This window comes from Monoraphidium neglectum (genome assembly GCF_000611645.1).
Source record: "Monoraphidium neglectum strain SAG 48.87 unplaced genomic scaffold scaffold00983, whole genome shotgun sequence".
NCBI lineage: Eukaryota > Viridiplantae > Chlorophyta > Chlorophyceae > Sphaeropleales > Selenastraceae > Monoraphidium > Monoraphidium neglectum.
The window spans coordinates 1,058-16,428 of NW_014012645.1; the positions used below are offsets into that span (position 1 = coordinate 1,058).

At 63.1% G+C, this 15,371-nt stretch overlaps 4 protein-coding genes across 4 annotated transcripts in view; 2 read left to right on the forward strand and 2 right to left on the reverse strand.

Annotated features, from left to right (window-relative positions):
- Positions 1-2,627: 2,627 nt before the first annotated feature.
- MNEG_6183 (hypothetical protein) lies at positions 2,628-6,192 on the reverse strand (the record flags this gene model as incomplete). Its single annotated transcript, XM_014045340.1, has 8 exons — positions 2,628-2,726; positions 3,121-3,295; positions 3,437-3,556; positions 3,761-3,916; positions 4,169-4,410; positions 4,667-4,743; positions 4,890-5,329; positions 5,699-6,192. The coding sequence occupies 8 exons, from the start codon at positions 6,190-6,192 to the stop codon at positions 2,628-2,630; spliced, it is 1,803 nt and encodes a 600-aa protein (XP_013900794.1).
- A 714-nt stretch (positions 6,193-6,906) lies between these two features.
- Positions 6,907-9,059, reverse strand: MNEG_6184 (putative membrane-associated protein, chloroplastic Flags: Precursor; the record flags this gene model as incomplete). The annotated part of the gene is made up of 7 exons (XM_014045341.1): positions 6,907-7,140; positions 7,370-7,597; positions 7,859-7,948; positions 8,143-8,199; positions 8,399-8,464; positions 8,636-8,661; positions 8,900-9,059. 7 exons carry the CDS (start codon positions 9,057-9,059, stop codon positions 6,907-6,909), a joined length of 861 nt encoding a protein of 286 aa, XP_013900795.1.
- A 1,310-nt stretch (positions 9,060-10,369) lies between these two features.
- On the forward strand, positions 10,370-11,346 carry MNEG_6185 (hypothetical protein; the record flags this gene model as incomplete). The annotated part of the gene is made up of 2 exons (XM_014045342.1): positions 10,370-10,716; positions 10,854-11,346. 2 exons carry the CDS (start codon positions 10,370-10,372, stop codon positions 11,344-11,346), a joined length of 840 nt encoding a protein of 279 aa, XP_013900796.1.
- Positions 11,347-13,493: 2,147 nt separating this feature from the next.
- MNEG_6186 (Zinc finger protein) overlaps positions 13,494-15,371 on the forward strand; it is a gene marked incomplete at both ends in the record, with an annotated part of 2,828 nt that continues 950 nt past the window's right edge. Inside the window, 6 exons of the mRNA XM_014045343.1 lie at positions 13,494-13,505; positions 13,648-13,746; positions 13,985-14,067; positions 14,291-14,394; positions 14,577-14,841; positions 15,133-15,354. Coding sequence (XP_013900797.1) covers positions 13,494-13,505; positions 13,648-13,746; positions 13,985-14,067; positions 14,291-14,394; positions 14,577-14,841; positions 15,133-15,354 — 785 coding nt within the window. The remainder of the gene's footprint in view (positions 13,506-13,647; positions 13,747-13,984; positions 14,068-14,290; positions 14,395-14,576; positions 14,842-15,132; positions 15,355-15,371) is intronic.

The window sequence follows — 15,371 nt, forward strand, 5'->3', positions numbered from 1 at the left end:
GGGCCGGGCCGCGCGCGGTCTCCGCTGCTTGGCGGACGCCGGTGCGTCCGCCCAGCGCGGCCGACGGGGCCCCACTGTGCACCGGGGCCCCATTTGCTGTCAGCATGCCGGCCGCGTTGTCCCCCGGCCGAGCATATGGGGTTGTTGCGGGTTCTTGCAGATAACCTTGCGTCAAGAGTTTGGTTATGGCGATGAAGCAAATGGCACCCTGCTTGTGAAGAAGACAGAACCCACGGCGCGCATCCCACGCGGCGCACATGGTGGGGCGTCAGCGCCCACCTTGCACGCGTGCTGGGCTCGCAGCCACTCTCTGGCGCGCCGCCACTGCCGCACGATACTGTCATGGTCGCGTGGATGACAAGTTTGCACTTGGGCTCGTGCCGGGTGTTGGGCCTATTGATGGGCCTATTGAACCATCAAAAAACCTTTGCTGCCAATCGCAAAGCGCATGCCGATCCAATCATACGGCGCACACATAGTTTGCAGGGTGATAGCATGCACGGCCCGGCTTGCGCCGCGGCTGGCTCAGACGCACATCGGCCGCCACGACGCGCCGAAGGCGCTTCTGCCCGCACCCCGCGGCTTGGGTGGGGTGCCCCGGGCCCTGATGGACCCTACGGCCGCCTGCGTTGCAAAGCAGCTGCGCCCCGCCCCGCTCAGGCCTGCGTTTCGCCGCCCCTGCTGAATGCTGCTGCATTGTCTGGTGAAACTAGCAGGGTGCGAGGTGTTGACTTTGCAACGGATAGGAGCCACTTGCACCATGTCGCTGCCCTTTCCACAGCTGTGGAGTTGCCCGACCCTAGCACCCAAGAAGGAAGCCTCGGGGCAAGTCATCGCACGTGTGCATAGCTCAGCGCTTGTTCGTCTTGATAGTTTGCAGAACGCCCAATTTTGGTGCCTCGGAACTCGAACCCCACACCCACTTGCCGCCGCTGAACGCAACACCCGTACCCATATGCAGCCACAAGGGAAGGGGCAGCGCAAAGCCGCCCCTTCCGCCTGTCTACTCTTTTGGGTTTAAACCAACATTTTGCACGATACCGCTGGCGGCGGTTCCAAGCCCGCGTGCCTGCAAGGAGGTGTGATGGACACTCAGCACTCAAATTTCGATACTCCCACTTGCGCCAGGCACGCACGAGCACCAGCGTTGACCACAGCACGCTGCTTTTGATGTTTTTGTTGCCACTCTTTGCCCTTGGGGGAATCCAATCCGGGGGTCTGCAACCTGCAACCCAACACTCAGGGCTGGCCGGGTCGGCGCCTTGCCTGCAGCCCACCATGCCAACGCCCTTCAAACAGGCTAAGGTTGTTGACAGCTGTATGCACGAGCGCCGACTGCGTGCAACAGCTGGCACGGCCGCTGGCCAGCCGCTCCTTGGCACTTTTCAATCCAACCTGCACCGCTCGGCAAAGCGCGCGAGCGGTGTCATTCGTGGTGGCAGCGCACGCCCGTCAACTGCTACTCTTTTTGCTGCAGCCTCGCGCTGCTACTTCCATGTCAGCCGCACGCCCGCAGTATCCCCTGGCACCTCCGCACATTACCTACTAGCGTCCTGTGCGCCGCAGGCGCAGCAGACAGACTCATACGCTGCTGCTGTACAGGTTGCACCTGCAAAACCAACTGCGTGCTGTGCAGCCGCAAGGGTCTTGCGCACACTCGAGGGATGGGATGCTCCTCCCAAGCAGTTTGCTGTGCCCATCCTCGCTGCTCGCTTCAAGGTGGCGTGTGTATGTAGAGGCGGCGCCTCACCAGTCCCTCTGGTCCGGAGTATTTCCCGGTGTCCCTCCGTCGTCCGTTGACTGCCGGTGTCAAGTGTTGTGAGCCAGCCCCGGCTAGGCCGTGCCGTGTAAGCTTTACCCTGCAGCCCAAGTGGGTGTGATTGACCTTGCAAATCTTCCCATAGTGATGTGTAGTAGTGCAGCTGTCAGAGGCACCCAAAGGCGCAAAGCGAGCCAGGTGGTTTGAGAGCGCTCAGTCACTCGTGCTCTATGAGCGGGGCTTCACAACGCTTGACAGCAACCTGGCGCGGGCGCCGCTTGCAAAGCTGGTGGTTGTGGTTCTGGGCCTGGCAGACCAGGCTCTGCCGACAGGGGGCATGGCTGGGGGAGCCACGGCGGCGGCAGAGGCCGGCGCTGAGCAGCGGCTGGAGGTTGGTGGCAGCACGAGCAGCATTGTGGGCCACGTCAGCAGCAGCAGCAGCAGCAGCAGCAGCAGCAATAACAAGGGGGGAGCGAGCGCGAGGTCTGACAAGCGGGAGAGCTGTAGGTCACGGCGAGCATCCATGCATGAGGCATTAGCAGAAGCTCAGGTGGCGGCAGTAGCAGAGGCAGCTGGAGCAGGGCAGCACGCGGGAGCCGCTGCAGAGCTTGTGTTGCTTAGTGCTGGCGCTCGCGTCAACAGCCTGCCAGGATTCAGACGAGGACTGCAATCACATTGCAAGTGCTGTCTGGGGGGGTCGGACAAGACAAGCTGAAATTGAAGTGTTGCAGCAGTTTGGCGAGGCTGGTTCGGGTAGTCACACCCCAAACAGTCCGACGTCTGGACTGACGATGCAGGAATGTAACATGCACACGGCCCGTCTGCTGGTCTTGAGTGATGCAGTGCTGCCGGAGGCTGGTGATGCAGCTCACACATACTGCTGCTGCAGGATGCGGCGCACCAGCTGGCGGTGCAGGCCCTCAAAGCCGCCCACGGTGTACAGCGCCTCGATGTCACATTTGAGCCCCTGGGGTTGGGACGGTTCCAAGGGTTGCGTGGCGCGGGTGCTGCTATAAGGCTGTGACATCTTCGCAAGATTACGCAAAGAGAGGTGAACGGGATGTGCGCACATGATAGCTAGGCAACGCTTCTGGACAGCTACCGTACGGCACGCACATGGTGCGGCAGCCAAGGCCTCAACAACACCAGCAAGCGCCTGCCTCTAAGACATGCGGCCTCGCCACGTGCTCCCCCTTGCCCCTCATTGTTTGAGTCTCTCCTGATCGAATGCCTGACTTTGCGCCACCAGCTTTATCCCGCCCACACCCTTATGACGGCACCCTTGCCACTTAACCCCGCCCCTCGAAACCTCTTGCTCAGCATTCTCCCTGTGCGCCCGTCCAACCCCGCTTGGGACTCACCCGTTCCTCCATGTCATCCAGCTCAGCCAGCCAGCCTGTGTGCCCCGCCAGCCGCCGCCGCAGCCCCCCCAGCAGCGCCGTGTCGCGCCCAGTCAGCGCGTGGAAGGCCGAGCGCGGGACGCCGTCCAGCATGCCGCCCCGGACGCCCAGCCACTGTAGTCGTGGCACCGCGTACCTGCACGTGGGTGTGTTCGCAGTCAAATTTCAAATCAACTCGTTTGACCGTGGGTGGGATCTGCAGGGCGCGTGATAGACTGCCATGCGCGCTCAGCACGCTCAGTGCGCACCAGCATGGAAATGCTAGTGTCAGTCACACCTGGTCCCCTCCAGGCCCATACGGGCGTTGCCGAACTTGTAAGTTGCCAGGATGCAGGCGCCGGAGGGGTTCCAATCTACCAGCCCCAGAATGGGTAGCGACGGTGCCGCTGCTGCCATTCTGCATTGTTGTAGACAAGGAAGCGATCCAGGTGGTGGCAGCGGCAGCGGTGACCGATGTCTGAGGTGACAACACAGGCGCGCTGCAGCACCCTCGACGCTGTGCTCGCAGACACGTCTTGCCGTCGCTCCAAATGCCTAACAAATTCGTTGAACTCGAACATTTTCAGTTGGCTGCTCCCCCACGCATTGTTGTATGCGCCACAAACCCTCGCGCCTGCTGAGGAATGCGCGCGTTGCCAGGTCTGGCTGCCCCTTGGCGGTGACCAGCACGATCGGCAGCCGCTCGTGCAGGCGGTCCTCTGTGAGGCGCTGGAATATGCAGTCCTTCTCCACCACCAGGATGTAGCGCGCACTCACCCTGTGTGTGTGTGCGTGGTGTGTGTGTGTGTGTGTGTGTGTGTGTGTGTGTGTGTGTGTGTGTGTGTGTGTGTGTGTGTGTGTGTGTGTGTGCGAGTGATCGCACTTGTGCATGTTGTGGGGAACGCAAGTGCACATGGACGTGCGTCTTGGCACGCCTGAGTCGTGGGCGCGTGCATGTGTGAAGGTGCCCGTCTGCATCTATCTGCACACCCCCCCAAGTATGCACGCTCACAGCACCGCCTGGCCCCACCTGAAGCTCAGCCTCTCCACTGCCGCCAGCTCCCCAGGTATTGCGTGCCCCGCCATCCCAAGCGCCCCGCAGTCCACCCACGCGCCCCCCGGGCCGTCCCGCAGCGCCACCCGCCCCGCCACCGCGCCGCGTGGGGAGCAGGCAATGCCCAGGGCGCTGCGCGGCACGCGCAGCAGCGCCACCACGTCTTGGATCGCGCCGGAGACCGCGGTGGCGCTGGGAAAGAGCGGGGGTCCCAGGAGCTGCGCACGTCGGACACGCGAGCACGCGAGCGCAAGGGGACAAGATGAGGCACGGGGAAATGAGTGCAGCTGTCGCCAGGAAGAGGGCCGGGCGTTGGGCGCAATTCGAATACTCCGTTGCGTCGTTCCACACCAACTACCACGTAGGACTGCACTCGTACAGCCCGGTGGCTGCATCAATTTGGTGGGCCTCGCTGGCCCCCTCCTTTGAACCCTGCATTCCACACCCGCTCCGGGCCCCAACCCTCCTACCGACCTTGTAGTAGATGTCGCGCTGCGTGGCCTGCCGCCCCGACCGCAGCAGCTCGTGGACCACCGCCAGGATTTGAAACACTGGGGACCGTCAAAGCAAGGAGCGGGTGGGGGTTTCGGCGAGTGCGCTTTGTTTGAATCGACGTAGCTCAGCAAAGGCGTGTACACGGCCCCAGCATGACATCAAGGCCGCTGCTGCATTGGGGCGATATGTGCTGCTGGCTTACCTCGCGCGACGCCGTGGGCCTGACGGCCCTGGCCATGCGTGATGCTCTTGACCTGCGTCAGCGACCCTAGCCGCAGCCGACCCGACGCGCCATGCGCCCGCCGCCGCCGCCGCCGCCGCTCCCGCTGCTGCCGCCCGTCTGCCCCCTCTTCGCCGCTGCCCCCGCCGCCGTCCTCATCCCCCTCGTCCTCCAACCTCATATAGTCGACGGCAGACGGCTGCGCGGGCGCGGCTGCGCCCCTGCTGTCTGATCCCGCAGGCCCCAGATCCTCATCAAACCCTGCATCCCCGCCGCCGTCGCCGCCACCTCCGCCGCCGTCTGCAACCATGTGGGTGTTCCCTGCCGCGGTCGACACCAGCTGCAGCTCGGGCAGCTGCCCATGGGCGACGGCGGCGACGGCGTCGCTGATGAACCCCTCAATGCGCGCCAGGACAGAGGACCTGCGCGGCGATGACGGGGCAGAGCAGTGCGGCACGGAGAAAACTATTTTTGGGCGATCATACGTGCGGGCTGCGTAGGCGACACTGCGTGGCTGCGTGAGCGCGCCAGTGCCCGCTGCAGCGCTCTGCGCACTGTGCATGCGGTCGCATGGAGGGCGTGGGCCTGCTGGCATGCACTGCATGCGCAGGCCCTCCATGCAAACAAGCTCATGCCCCTGACACAGGAGCATGCAGACAGGCGCACGCATGCATCGCTCCGCAGCATGCAAGCACATTTATGGTGTGGCAGGCGGTGGCTGCATGCAGCCACGGAGGAGCGGGCACAACAGCCGTCTGTTTAGATCCTGGGCCCCAAGCCCCAAGCCTCACCTGTCCAGACCAAAGTCAGCCTCCACCATCTCATCTAGGTCGACGTCCTCCAGGGCACCGCCATCCTCCTCTTCGCTCCCGCTGCAGGCGCCAGAGCCCGCCTCTCTGTCGCTGCCTGCGCCGCTGCCGCTGCGCTGCGACCCTTTGCGCCCCGCTTCCTCGTCGTCTTCGCCCTCGCCAAGCTCGCCACTGGCGGCGCCCTCCTCATCATCCGCCTCAGACCCGTGATGCACCGCCTCATCTTCGCAGTCTGATGCTGTCAGGCCGTCTCCGAGGCCCCCCAAAATCTCCATCACATCAGGCACGGGGCGCCGCGGTGGCTGCTGTTGCCGCCGCTGCTGCCACGGCGCTGGCGCCGGCGGCGCCGGCACGGTTGCGCGGCGCGACGGCCATGCGGCGAGGGGAGGCGCGTAGGTGGCCCCCAGCTGCGCCAGCTCGGGCTCGTCAAAGTCCTCCATCAGCTGGGGCCGCTTGGCGGCGAGGCGATAGGCCATGAAGCGGATGCGGCGTCAACGCATGCCCGCAGCACATCAGTACGGCAAGCCATTATGTATGGAAATATGTATTGATCGTACACCTACAACACACAATGTGCGGTGGTTTCCACTACCTACCGGTATTGCAATGCGACGCGACCCGTCTACGCACGTCGTCGATCTCTACGTAGTATACCTTGGCGATAGAGAAAGCTAAAGTGACAGACGATACGGAAAAGGCAGACTATAGAAACCTTTGCGACAAAAGAAGAACTGATTGGTATCCTACAGTGATGATCTGGCGTCTAGAGATCTGGCGCCTCGACACCACCGAGCCACCACCCGCACTGGTAGTCTGTGGCAGCAAGGAAGATGTGTAATGACATATTTACAGCTCAAAAAGATGAGAGACAAGACATCAAGAATGTTGCCTCTGCTGCAGTGATTAACACAGCGCGGCACGTGGGCGCCGGGCGCAGCTGATACGCCTGGGAGCCACCGCCAACATGGCAGGAGGTGTCCCAGCCCTCGGAAAATCGACGCTCGTGTTGTGTACAATTCTGGTTGGTCTCAAACTCTGCTCCTAAAACGCTTGCAACCTGCGGCGGCAGCCGGCTGCAGCCTCCCCGCCAGCACTGTGACAGTGAGTTTCAGCCCTGGGGTCCCTGCAAAGTTCCCCCAATGTGCACGCCCACGCACCGCTCCACGCATCAAAACATAAGGGCGGCCGCATCACTCCTTGGCCTTCTTGCGCAGCTCCTCGAGCTCAAGGTCGATCGCGTCCCTGATGGGCTTGCCCTCCGGCAGCGCCGCCACAGGCTGCTTGCTGCCCGCCAGCACACCCCGCTTGAGCGCTGCGAGCTCATCATCAACGTTGCCACCCTCCAACGCGGCAAACTTGGACTCCAGGCCGTCGCCCGCCACCAGCATGCCCACCGCCTCGCTCTGCGCCTCCATGGCAATGACCTGCGGGGCAGGCGGAGTCCGGCCGCGGTGCTTCGGCGTAAGCAGGGGCCAGCATGAGCGGCAGCCGCCAGCAGCATCACCTTGTCTAACAGGCACCTGGCATGTAAGCGCACATGTGCACTCCCATTGCTTATCTGCGAGCGCCCTGCCGGTCATCATGCCCTCCACCTGCCCAACCCCATACCTCATGCTGCACCCTTACTCCCCCCCCCCACAAAAGCCCCCTCACCTTCTCCTCCATCTTGTCAAACGCCACCACGGCGTTGCTGGTGTTGAGCGACCCCATCATCTCCTGCACCTGCTTGCTGGTCTTGGCGCTGGCCGCGCGCGCCTTGAGCGTGTCCTTCTTGCTCTTGGCCTCGGCGAGCTTGCCCTCCAGGACCTTGGTGTTGGCAATCAGCTGGTCCGTAGCCTTCTGCTGCGCCTCCAGCTGGATGCGCATGCCCTCAGCGTTGTCCTGTGTGCGCGCGTGAATGTACAGGCGTGGGTGAGGACGAACTCGCAAGCATGTGTGTGCGTGCTTCGTGGTTGTCTCGATGTGAGTGTGTGTGCGCATGTGTTGTGTCTATGTGTGCATGTGCTTTGCCTGTGTGTGTGGAGATGATTCTCTTGACAATCACTCAGCTGGGGTGCAGCCGGGGTGGAGCCCCAGAAAATATTTACTGGTGGAGAGATGCGGCGTATGCACGCACCAAGGCAGCAACCTGGTGACGCCCACCTGGAAGGCCTTCCGCCTCTTGAGCGCCTCCCTAGCCAGCTCGTCCTCGCCCTTAGCAACCGCCAGCTCTGCCCGCTTCAGCCAGTCATCCTATGTGGCGATAATGGTCAGAAGCAGCAGATGTCACGCGAGTGACATCTGCAGCAGATGTCACTCGCGTGATTCTGCGGCGCTCTTTGCCTTGCAGCTGCTCAGGTGAGCCCGATTGCACGGCATCAGCCACATGCTTTTGGCCATGCATGCTGCCCCAGACCGTACCCTGCCCCTCTCTCCCAAGCACTTACTGCGGTGGCCTGAGCCTGCTTGTACTTGGCCTCCATCTGCTTCTGAGACGCCATCACCTGTTGGTTGAGCGTGCATGGCAGCAGATTACGGCAACCGTCAGCCGCGCCACAACGCCTGCTGCAACTGCAGCTGACACTTTTCTTACCCAAACCCTGAGTCCTGCTGCTCCTTGTCAACTTCCTGCAGCAGGTCGCAACCTGCGGTCTGCGCCGAATGGCCCGGCAGGCATGCAGGCCGGTTTGGTCTGTGGCGTACCTGCGCCGCCGCCTGCCTCATCTTGATGAGGTCCTCCTGCATCTCATTCACCACCTGGTCCAGAACCTGAAAGTGATAGATGGTGTGCGGCAGCCGGGCAAGCAAGAGCAATCGAAGTGATGCTCGCGCATGGGATTTCTACTGGCCCCACCCTGTGGCTGTGTGGGCATCTGAGCCAATGACAACCGCTCTTGAACATCGGCGCCCTCGGGATTTGTGGACACTGCAAAAACTCACCTTCTCAGGATCCTCAGCAGATGAAACTGTGCATGGAAGGGAATGGAGACAGGCAAAGGGAGGGCCGGCGCATTGGAGAGCGCCATGCAGCGCTTGCAATGCAGCACACATATCGCACCAGTGTCCCTCCGACGCGCACGCCGTGAGCAATTGCTGCACGTTCAGGACGGCAAAGGCAGGTTGCCTCCAAAGTCTCGGAGTGGCTTGTGGGCATGCATGATAGGAGCAACAGCACACGAGAGAGCGTCGAGTACAGCTACTCACCGATCTGCTCCGCATAGCTCTTCACTACGCGAGTAATCCGAGAAAAAAGGTTTGCCTGCACCACCACGGACCTGCGGCCAGCACGCACAGGCCGGACTGGGGCCACGGCGCGCATGCCGCGCGCCGAAGAGGCCTGGAGACGGGCACCGCGCAGCTGCATGGTGGCAAGCTAGTCGCAAACGCGCAATCGGATGTGTGAAAGTGCTGAACAACGAGTGGAGGGGCAGGAAGGTCCGCTTGCGGCTAGGCGATCAGCGAAGCAGCGGGCGCATGACGCTGGCCTTCTGGAAGCTCCGCCACTCTCCATGCACGGCTTTGAATGCTCTTCAGCCGGGTGCTGGTGCACTGCATGGCGCAACACCTCAAGGAAGCTCAGCTGCCTTGACAGCCGCCGTCTGGTCCGCAGTGGTCAACTCTTGCCCAGGCTGCTTCATACCGTATTTCGTTTTCTGCACCGTGACTGTGACCCTGCTGATGCAACAAGACCGCAGAGCAGCCACGCTGCATCGTTGTCACCTTTCAGACACGTGTTGCATCCTCAAATGTGTATGGAAGTTTCTGCACGCCGTGGCCCTGGAATCAAGCATGGTGGGCGCTTCACGACAGCGGCAGCGAGCGGGAACTGCTTGGTGCCCAATCCTGCATCCCTTTTGTCAACAGCATGCAGCATTCCCAAGGCAATGCCGTTGAGCGCAGAGAAATGCAAGGCAATATGCACGGCCATGTAGAGCGCGGTGCATCCCAGCAAATCGCGGTCTGCAGCTGAGCACAAAATCCCCATTTCGCTGTCTTGGCTGCCATGATCAACAAGCGCCTTGGACTCACTGCCCGCCTCTGCCGCGGGGACCAAGCATGTGGGTTTTTTTTGCGTCGATTGCATTTTTTGCGACCTTGGTGAGTGTGCAGCCACGGGTGCCGACGTCGCCAACCCCGGCCGCAATGCTGGCTACCGCTGGGCACAAGAGGTCCCAGATGTACGAACACAAACTTTGAGTGAGTATGCGCCCGACCGCAGCACGCGAGATCGCGTCAGGTACTCGAGCTTGATAGCTCCCCGTTTCTTTCATAACCAAGACGTTGCCGGCCGCATGCACAGGTAGGCATGAAATGTGACGCTAGTTATGATTGCGCCTGCCCTGCGCGCGCCAGCGCCCGCATACCAGCTCACCTCAATGGTCCACAGCGCGGGGCGCGACGCACACACCCGCGGAAGCTGCTGAGAGCAGCAACACTATGCTGCATACAGCCTCAGTAGCGACTTGACATTGCCGACGGCTCCTGCGTCTGAGCACACAATGGATGAAGCTAAGCCGCAAAGCCGCCACCCAACCTTGCTCTGCTGGTGCGCGCCAGCGCAGGTGAACCCGAGCGCAGTAATAATCTGCAGTGGGTGAACTTTGAGCACACAGAAGCTGCCCTGCGCCTCCTCGATCAGCCTTGCGGAAATACGTTGGCTCGCAAGCAGGATCCATGCAGACCGACAGCAGCGCCGGCAGCATGCAGCCACAGCAGCGCCCCGCACCCGGCGGCGCAGCGCTGCACCCGCCGCTCGCCCTGGACGTTTTGCGGCACATTGTGGCGCACGTCAAAGACGGCGCCACCCGCCGCGCGCTTCGGGCCTCCAGCTCCGGCCTGCGCCGGCTGGTCAACGCGTCGGCTGCTGAGCTGGCGTTCCCCGAGGGCCGCGAGGGCGCCGACGCGATGCGCCACGTTGCAGCGCGCTGCGAGCAGTGGCGCGGCGTGAGGGTGCTGCGCGTGCGGGGCGCCGGCGCTGAGTCCGTGCGTGCGCTGCTGGATCTACTGGATGCGGCGGCCAGGTGCGCCGGGCAGTTTGGAGGTCGCGCATTGGGTGGACGGCTCAGCTGCGACCCGCGCTCGAGCTCACGTTCACGTGGTGTGCGTACTCACGACGACCTCCCCTCACAGTCCACCGCCCTAATCGTGCTGCTCGCAGGCACTGCCCCGAACTTGATGCTGTGCAGGCCTGGGACATCAGACGCGACTTTGCCACCACGCTGACCGCCCGCGTGGCCACCGGCCAGCTGGCGAAGCTCGGGACGCTGGACCTCAGCAGCGACCCCTCTCTGGGACCCCTCCTGCTCTCGCCACTGGGCGCGGCGACGTGCCTCACCTCCCTCCGGTTGACGGGCCTCTTCCACGAAGCGGGCGAGGCGTGGCTGCCGTCGAGCCTGCGCCGGCTGCGGCTGTACACGCCCCCGGACGAGGGCGCAGGCATGTGCGAGACGTCATGGCTGGACAGCGTCGTCGCGTGCACCCGCCTGGAGGCGCTGCAGCTGATTGGGCTGTGTGGACGGGGCCTGAGCATGGACCCTGGAGAAGGGTTAAATGTCCAGGAGAATGGCGACGGCCTGCAGAAGTTCTACTCTGTGCTTGCGCAGGTGGGACATCAGGCCCATCGGGGTGTGGGCTACGCGGCCATTGCTTGATTGGCAGGGTTAGGCAGGTTTCCTTGCGCTGCTCGTGCAGGGTCTGCACCCTGCAAACGCCACAGCGACCCAACGCCTCGCCCATCCGCGCCTCTCCACAGCTTACTTGCCTCACGGAGCTGAGTGGCGTGGCTGTGCAAAACTCGGACGACGACGCGCCCCACTTTGAAGGCTTCAACACCCAAAGCCTGCTGTCGTCACTTCCCAAAAGCCTGCGGCGGCTGGCCTTCTACATGAGGCTTGACCACACAAGCACCATGCTACACCCTGCCTTGCACTGCTCTTTGGCCGAGCTCGGCGATCACGCCGAGTTTCTGGAAGACCTCGCGCTGGCCGAGGTTCCCACGCCAACTCCCACCAAGCCGTTCCCGCGTCTTACCACGCTGCATGTTACGGATGCTATTTGGATGATGCCATGCAAGCCAGTGAGAGACATGTTCCCTGCCCTTCGCGACCTGCGAATTGGCAGCACGTGGGACGAATGGGTTGCGATCGTGCCCTGCCCCACCCTGGCATCGCTCTCCACCCTTGAGCGCCTCTCAATCATGTCTGATGGCACATATGGCAGCGACATCACCTTTACTGGCAGGCTGGGCGATCTCGCGGCATGCGGCTCCTTACAGCACTTGCGCCTTGACGGCGTCAAGGACGTAAGCCTCGACAACTTGCTCTGCATTGCGGCGGCGCCCCAGCTGCGAGAGATCGAGGTGTACGGGTGCAGCTTTGACAAGTTCCTGTCGGCCGAGGCGCTGAGTTCCGCACTGAGGGCGTCCGCGCGGCGCGGGGCCGCTGTGTGCGGCCTTCATGTGGAGGCTCGCGAGGAGAGGGTGTGGCCGCCGCCCTGCTTGCTCGATTATGAGGATTTCTTTTAGGGTGCATTGGCACGCTTCTGTGCAGTTACAAGGGGACTTGACAGGGATCGTGATCAATGTTATTGATCCCAGTTCAGCAAACTGGCGGGCAAGAGGAATTGCGATTGGGCGCAGGCGCCGGGAGGCCGCAAGAGGAGAATTGGAGGGAGGCAGAAGCGCTGAGAGGGTGCTCTGAGCAGGTTTGACGGCAACGCGAGGCTGGGCTTGGGCCAGGGCGACGACGTTGCACTATGCAAGGGCAGGCAGCCAGCTTGGCAGTGCAGACACTGCTGATCTCAGCAAAATAAAAACATGTGCTGCCCTAAAATGGCACAATGTGCTTATGCAGACGCAGCTGCATAAGGGGTGGGGATGCTGAACCGCGTAGGCTTCTTGCTTTCTGACGCCTTGGCCGTCATTGAATGACGAGCAGCAGGCTGGCTGGCGCGTGCCCCATCTCACAAGACGGCGTATGTTTGTACCCATCTTGAGATCTTGTAGACATCCATGAGCCTTAATTGTTGGGGCCAGGGGCCGATTATGGGGGGGGGGTGCCAGCCTGTCAACATCGGTCCTTCCTCCTGGCAAGACAGCGGCCGTCACACAGCAACACGTCCTCGGGGAGCTCAGACTCTCTGGCAACAGGACAAGCCATTGGAAGGTCTCGCACGACATAAGGTCATGCCCACTCACACATAAAACACCGGACCCACCCACACATGCACACATTATCTCCCGCCGCCATCGGCCGGCGAAGGGGGTGAGCTGATGCAAGGTGGAAGTGCTGTGGGCGGCTGAGGGTTGCCCACAGGAAGGCCTCCCTCAGGTGCCCCTGCTGCACCCAACCACGGCGTGTCTTGGCCTTCAACCCAGCATCCTTGCATGGCGCAAAGAACAAAGAACACTTGTACTAGCGCAGTCTCGTGCAGCATCACCGTCTTCAGCCTTTTCATACACCTTGGGTGGCGACGACCGCCTTGATTACTTAAGCTTGAATCAACTTTGAATAGACGCGTGACTTTTGTTCCTTCCAAGGTCAGCACATGGCGCCAGGGGGTGTGTGGTCGGCCGAGATCAGTTCACTAGCCCGCCGTGTCCTGTGAGGCGGGACGCTTCAACTCGAAATGATTAGACCATAGATGTGGTGGAATAGGCGATGGTTTGATCCTGCCATGCACTTTGTTGGTCAGCGCCAAGACGTCGAGCGCACAGCGACCCGTTGCACGCCGCCGCTCCCTTGCTGCACGTAGGCAAGAGGTGCCGCGCTGCTGGTCCTGTAACTCTTGCTACGCCACAATGGGAAAGAAGGTGGGGGGGAAGCACGCAGCTGGAACGCATACGAGCAGGCGAAGCGTGCTGTGCAGCTGTGGGGCCAGCCGCCTGCTGTGTCGCAAGCGTGCCCCCAGGTTGAACGACGACGTGTCATGCCGGGCCCATTTCAACCCCGCAGAAGAAGAAGGATAAGGAAGTGATATTCTGCTTCTACTGCGACCGCACGTTCAACGACGAGAGCACGCTGGTGCAGCACCAGAAGGCGAAACATTACAAAGTAAGCAAGGGAGGGGGGAGCGGCTGCGGACAACACCAGCGGGGTCACATGTGCCATCATAGACCCCAAGGGGCGCACAACCGCGAAGAAAACGCACGGAACCCTCCATCTACGCGCCAGCCGCGAGGCACTCGCTGCCAGGCGCCCGGCACTCGCGGCTTGTCAACTTGGGGCGCACAACCAGCGGCAGCAGCCCCCAGCGGCCGAGCCCCGCCCACGCGCGCCCCCGGCCCCGCAGTGCCCGGACTGCCACCGGAAGCTCAACACATCGCGGGGGCTGTCGGTGCACGCCTACCAGGTCCACAAGCTCACCATCAACGCGTGAGCCACCAGAGCCCGCCAGGACGCCCTCCCACTCCAATCGCGACTGCGCAGCCGCACGTGCCGGCAGCCAGTTGTGAAGAGCACGCGGGCGCGCGCTTGCAATGGCCACCCCTCATGCGTAATGATATCCGCGCTGCAGCAGGCGTGACAGCGGTTGTTTACCCTTATTCCTAATTGCGGAAGGGCGACTGCTTGCGCCGCGCCGCTCCCCTCTCCTTAGGGTGCCTGGCGCCAAGCCAGGGCGGGAAAGCATGGACCGGGAAATCTTCGGCATGAATGGCGTGCCAGACGGCGCCGAGCCCGGCAAGCCCTTCGGCGAAAACGGTGGGCGGGGGCCGCCTGGGCTTGACGAGCGTGCGTCCCGCACAGAGCGAGGGGGGTGCGGGGCTGCCTCCGCTCGCGGAGTGATCGGCCGCGTGCAGCTTCCCTAACTCTATCTAGCAGCCGGAGAGATTGGAATTGTGTCTGATCCGGTTTCGTATTGTTCCCTTTGTTTGTTGACTCAGATGGTGAGGAGCCGGAGAGCAAGAAGCCCCGCACCGACGAGCCCCCAGCCGCGGGCCTCGGCGCCGTCGCCGCGGCCCCGGCGGCCCCCATGGCGGGCGCCTACGGCGCGGCGGCGGCGCCGCCGCCCATGGGCTACGGCGCGCCCCCGGGCATGAGGCCGCCGGGGATGCCGCCCATGGGCATGGGGATGGGCATGCCCCCGCAGGGGATGCCGCGGCCGCCGTACCCGGGGATGCCCGGGGCGCCGCCGTCGCCGTACCCAGGGTGAGCTGGCGGCTCTGGACGCAGCCCAGGAGCTGCTGTGGGGATGCACTGGGGTGGCGGCCAGCTGTTGTGGGAATGCATCCGCTGTTTTGGGGGCGCGGTGCCCATGCAGCACAAGGAAGGGAATGCACAGCGCAACAGGCGGCTGCTGAATTCAGCCGACAATGCACGTCAGTGCGGGTTTGGTCAGACCTTACCCGCTCCCCGGCGTCCTGTTTTGTTCCGCTTACGAGGTCACTCTTTTCCCAGTCACGTGTGCTCAACCCCTGATGCTCCCCATTCCAATGGCAGGTACGGCCCGCCGCGGCCGTACGGCATGCCCCCCTATGGGGGCCCGCCGCCGCCGCCCCTGATGGGTGGCATGCCGCCCCGAGGCGGCCCCGGCGGCCCCCTGTTCCCTATCGGCGGCCCCCACGGCGCGCCGCCGGGACCCGGCGCGCCGCTCTTCCCCATCGCGGGCGCGCAGCCGCCGCCGCCGGCGGGCGCGCCCGGCGGCGCGGCCAACGGCGCAGCGTCGGCGGGGGCAGCGG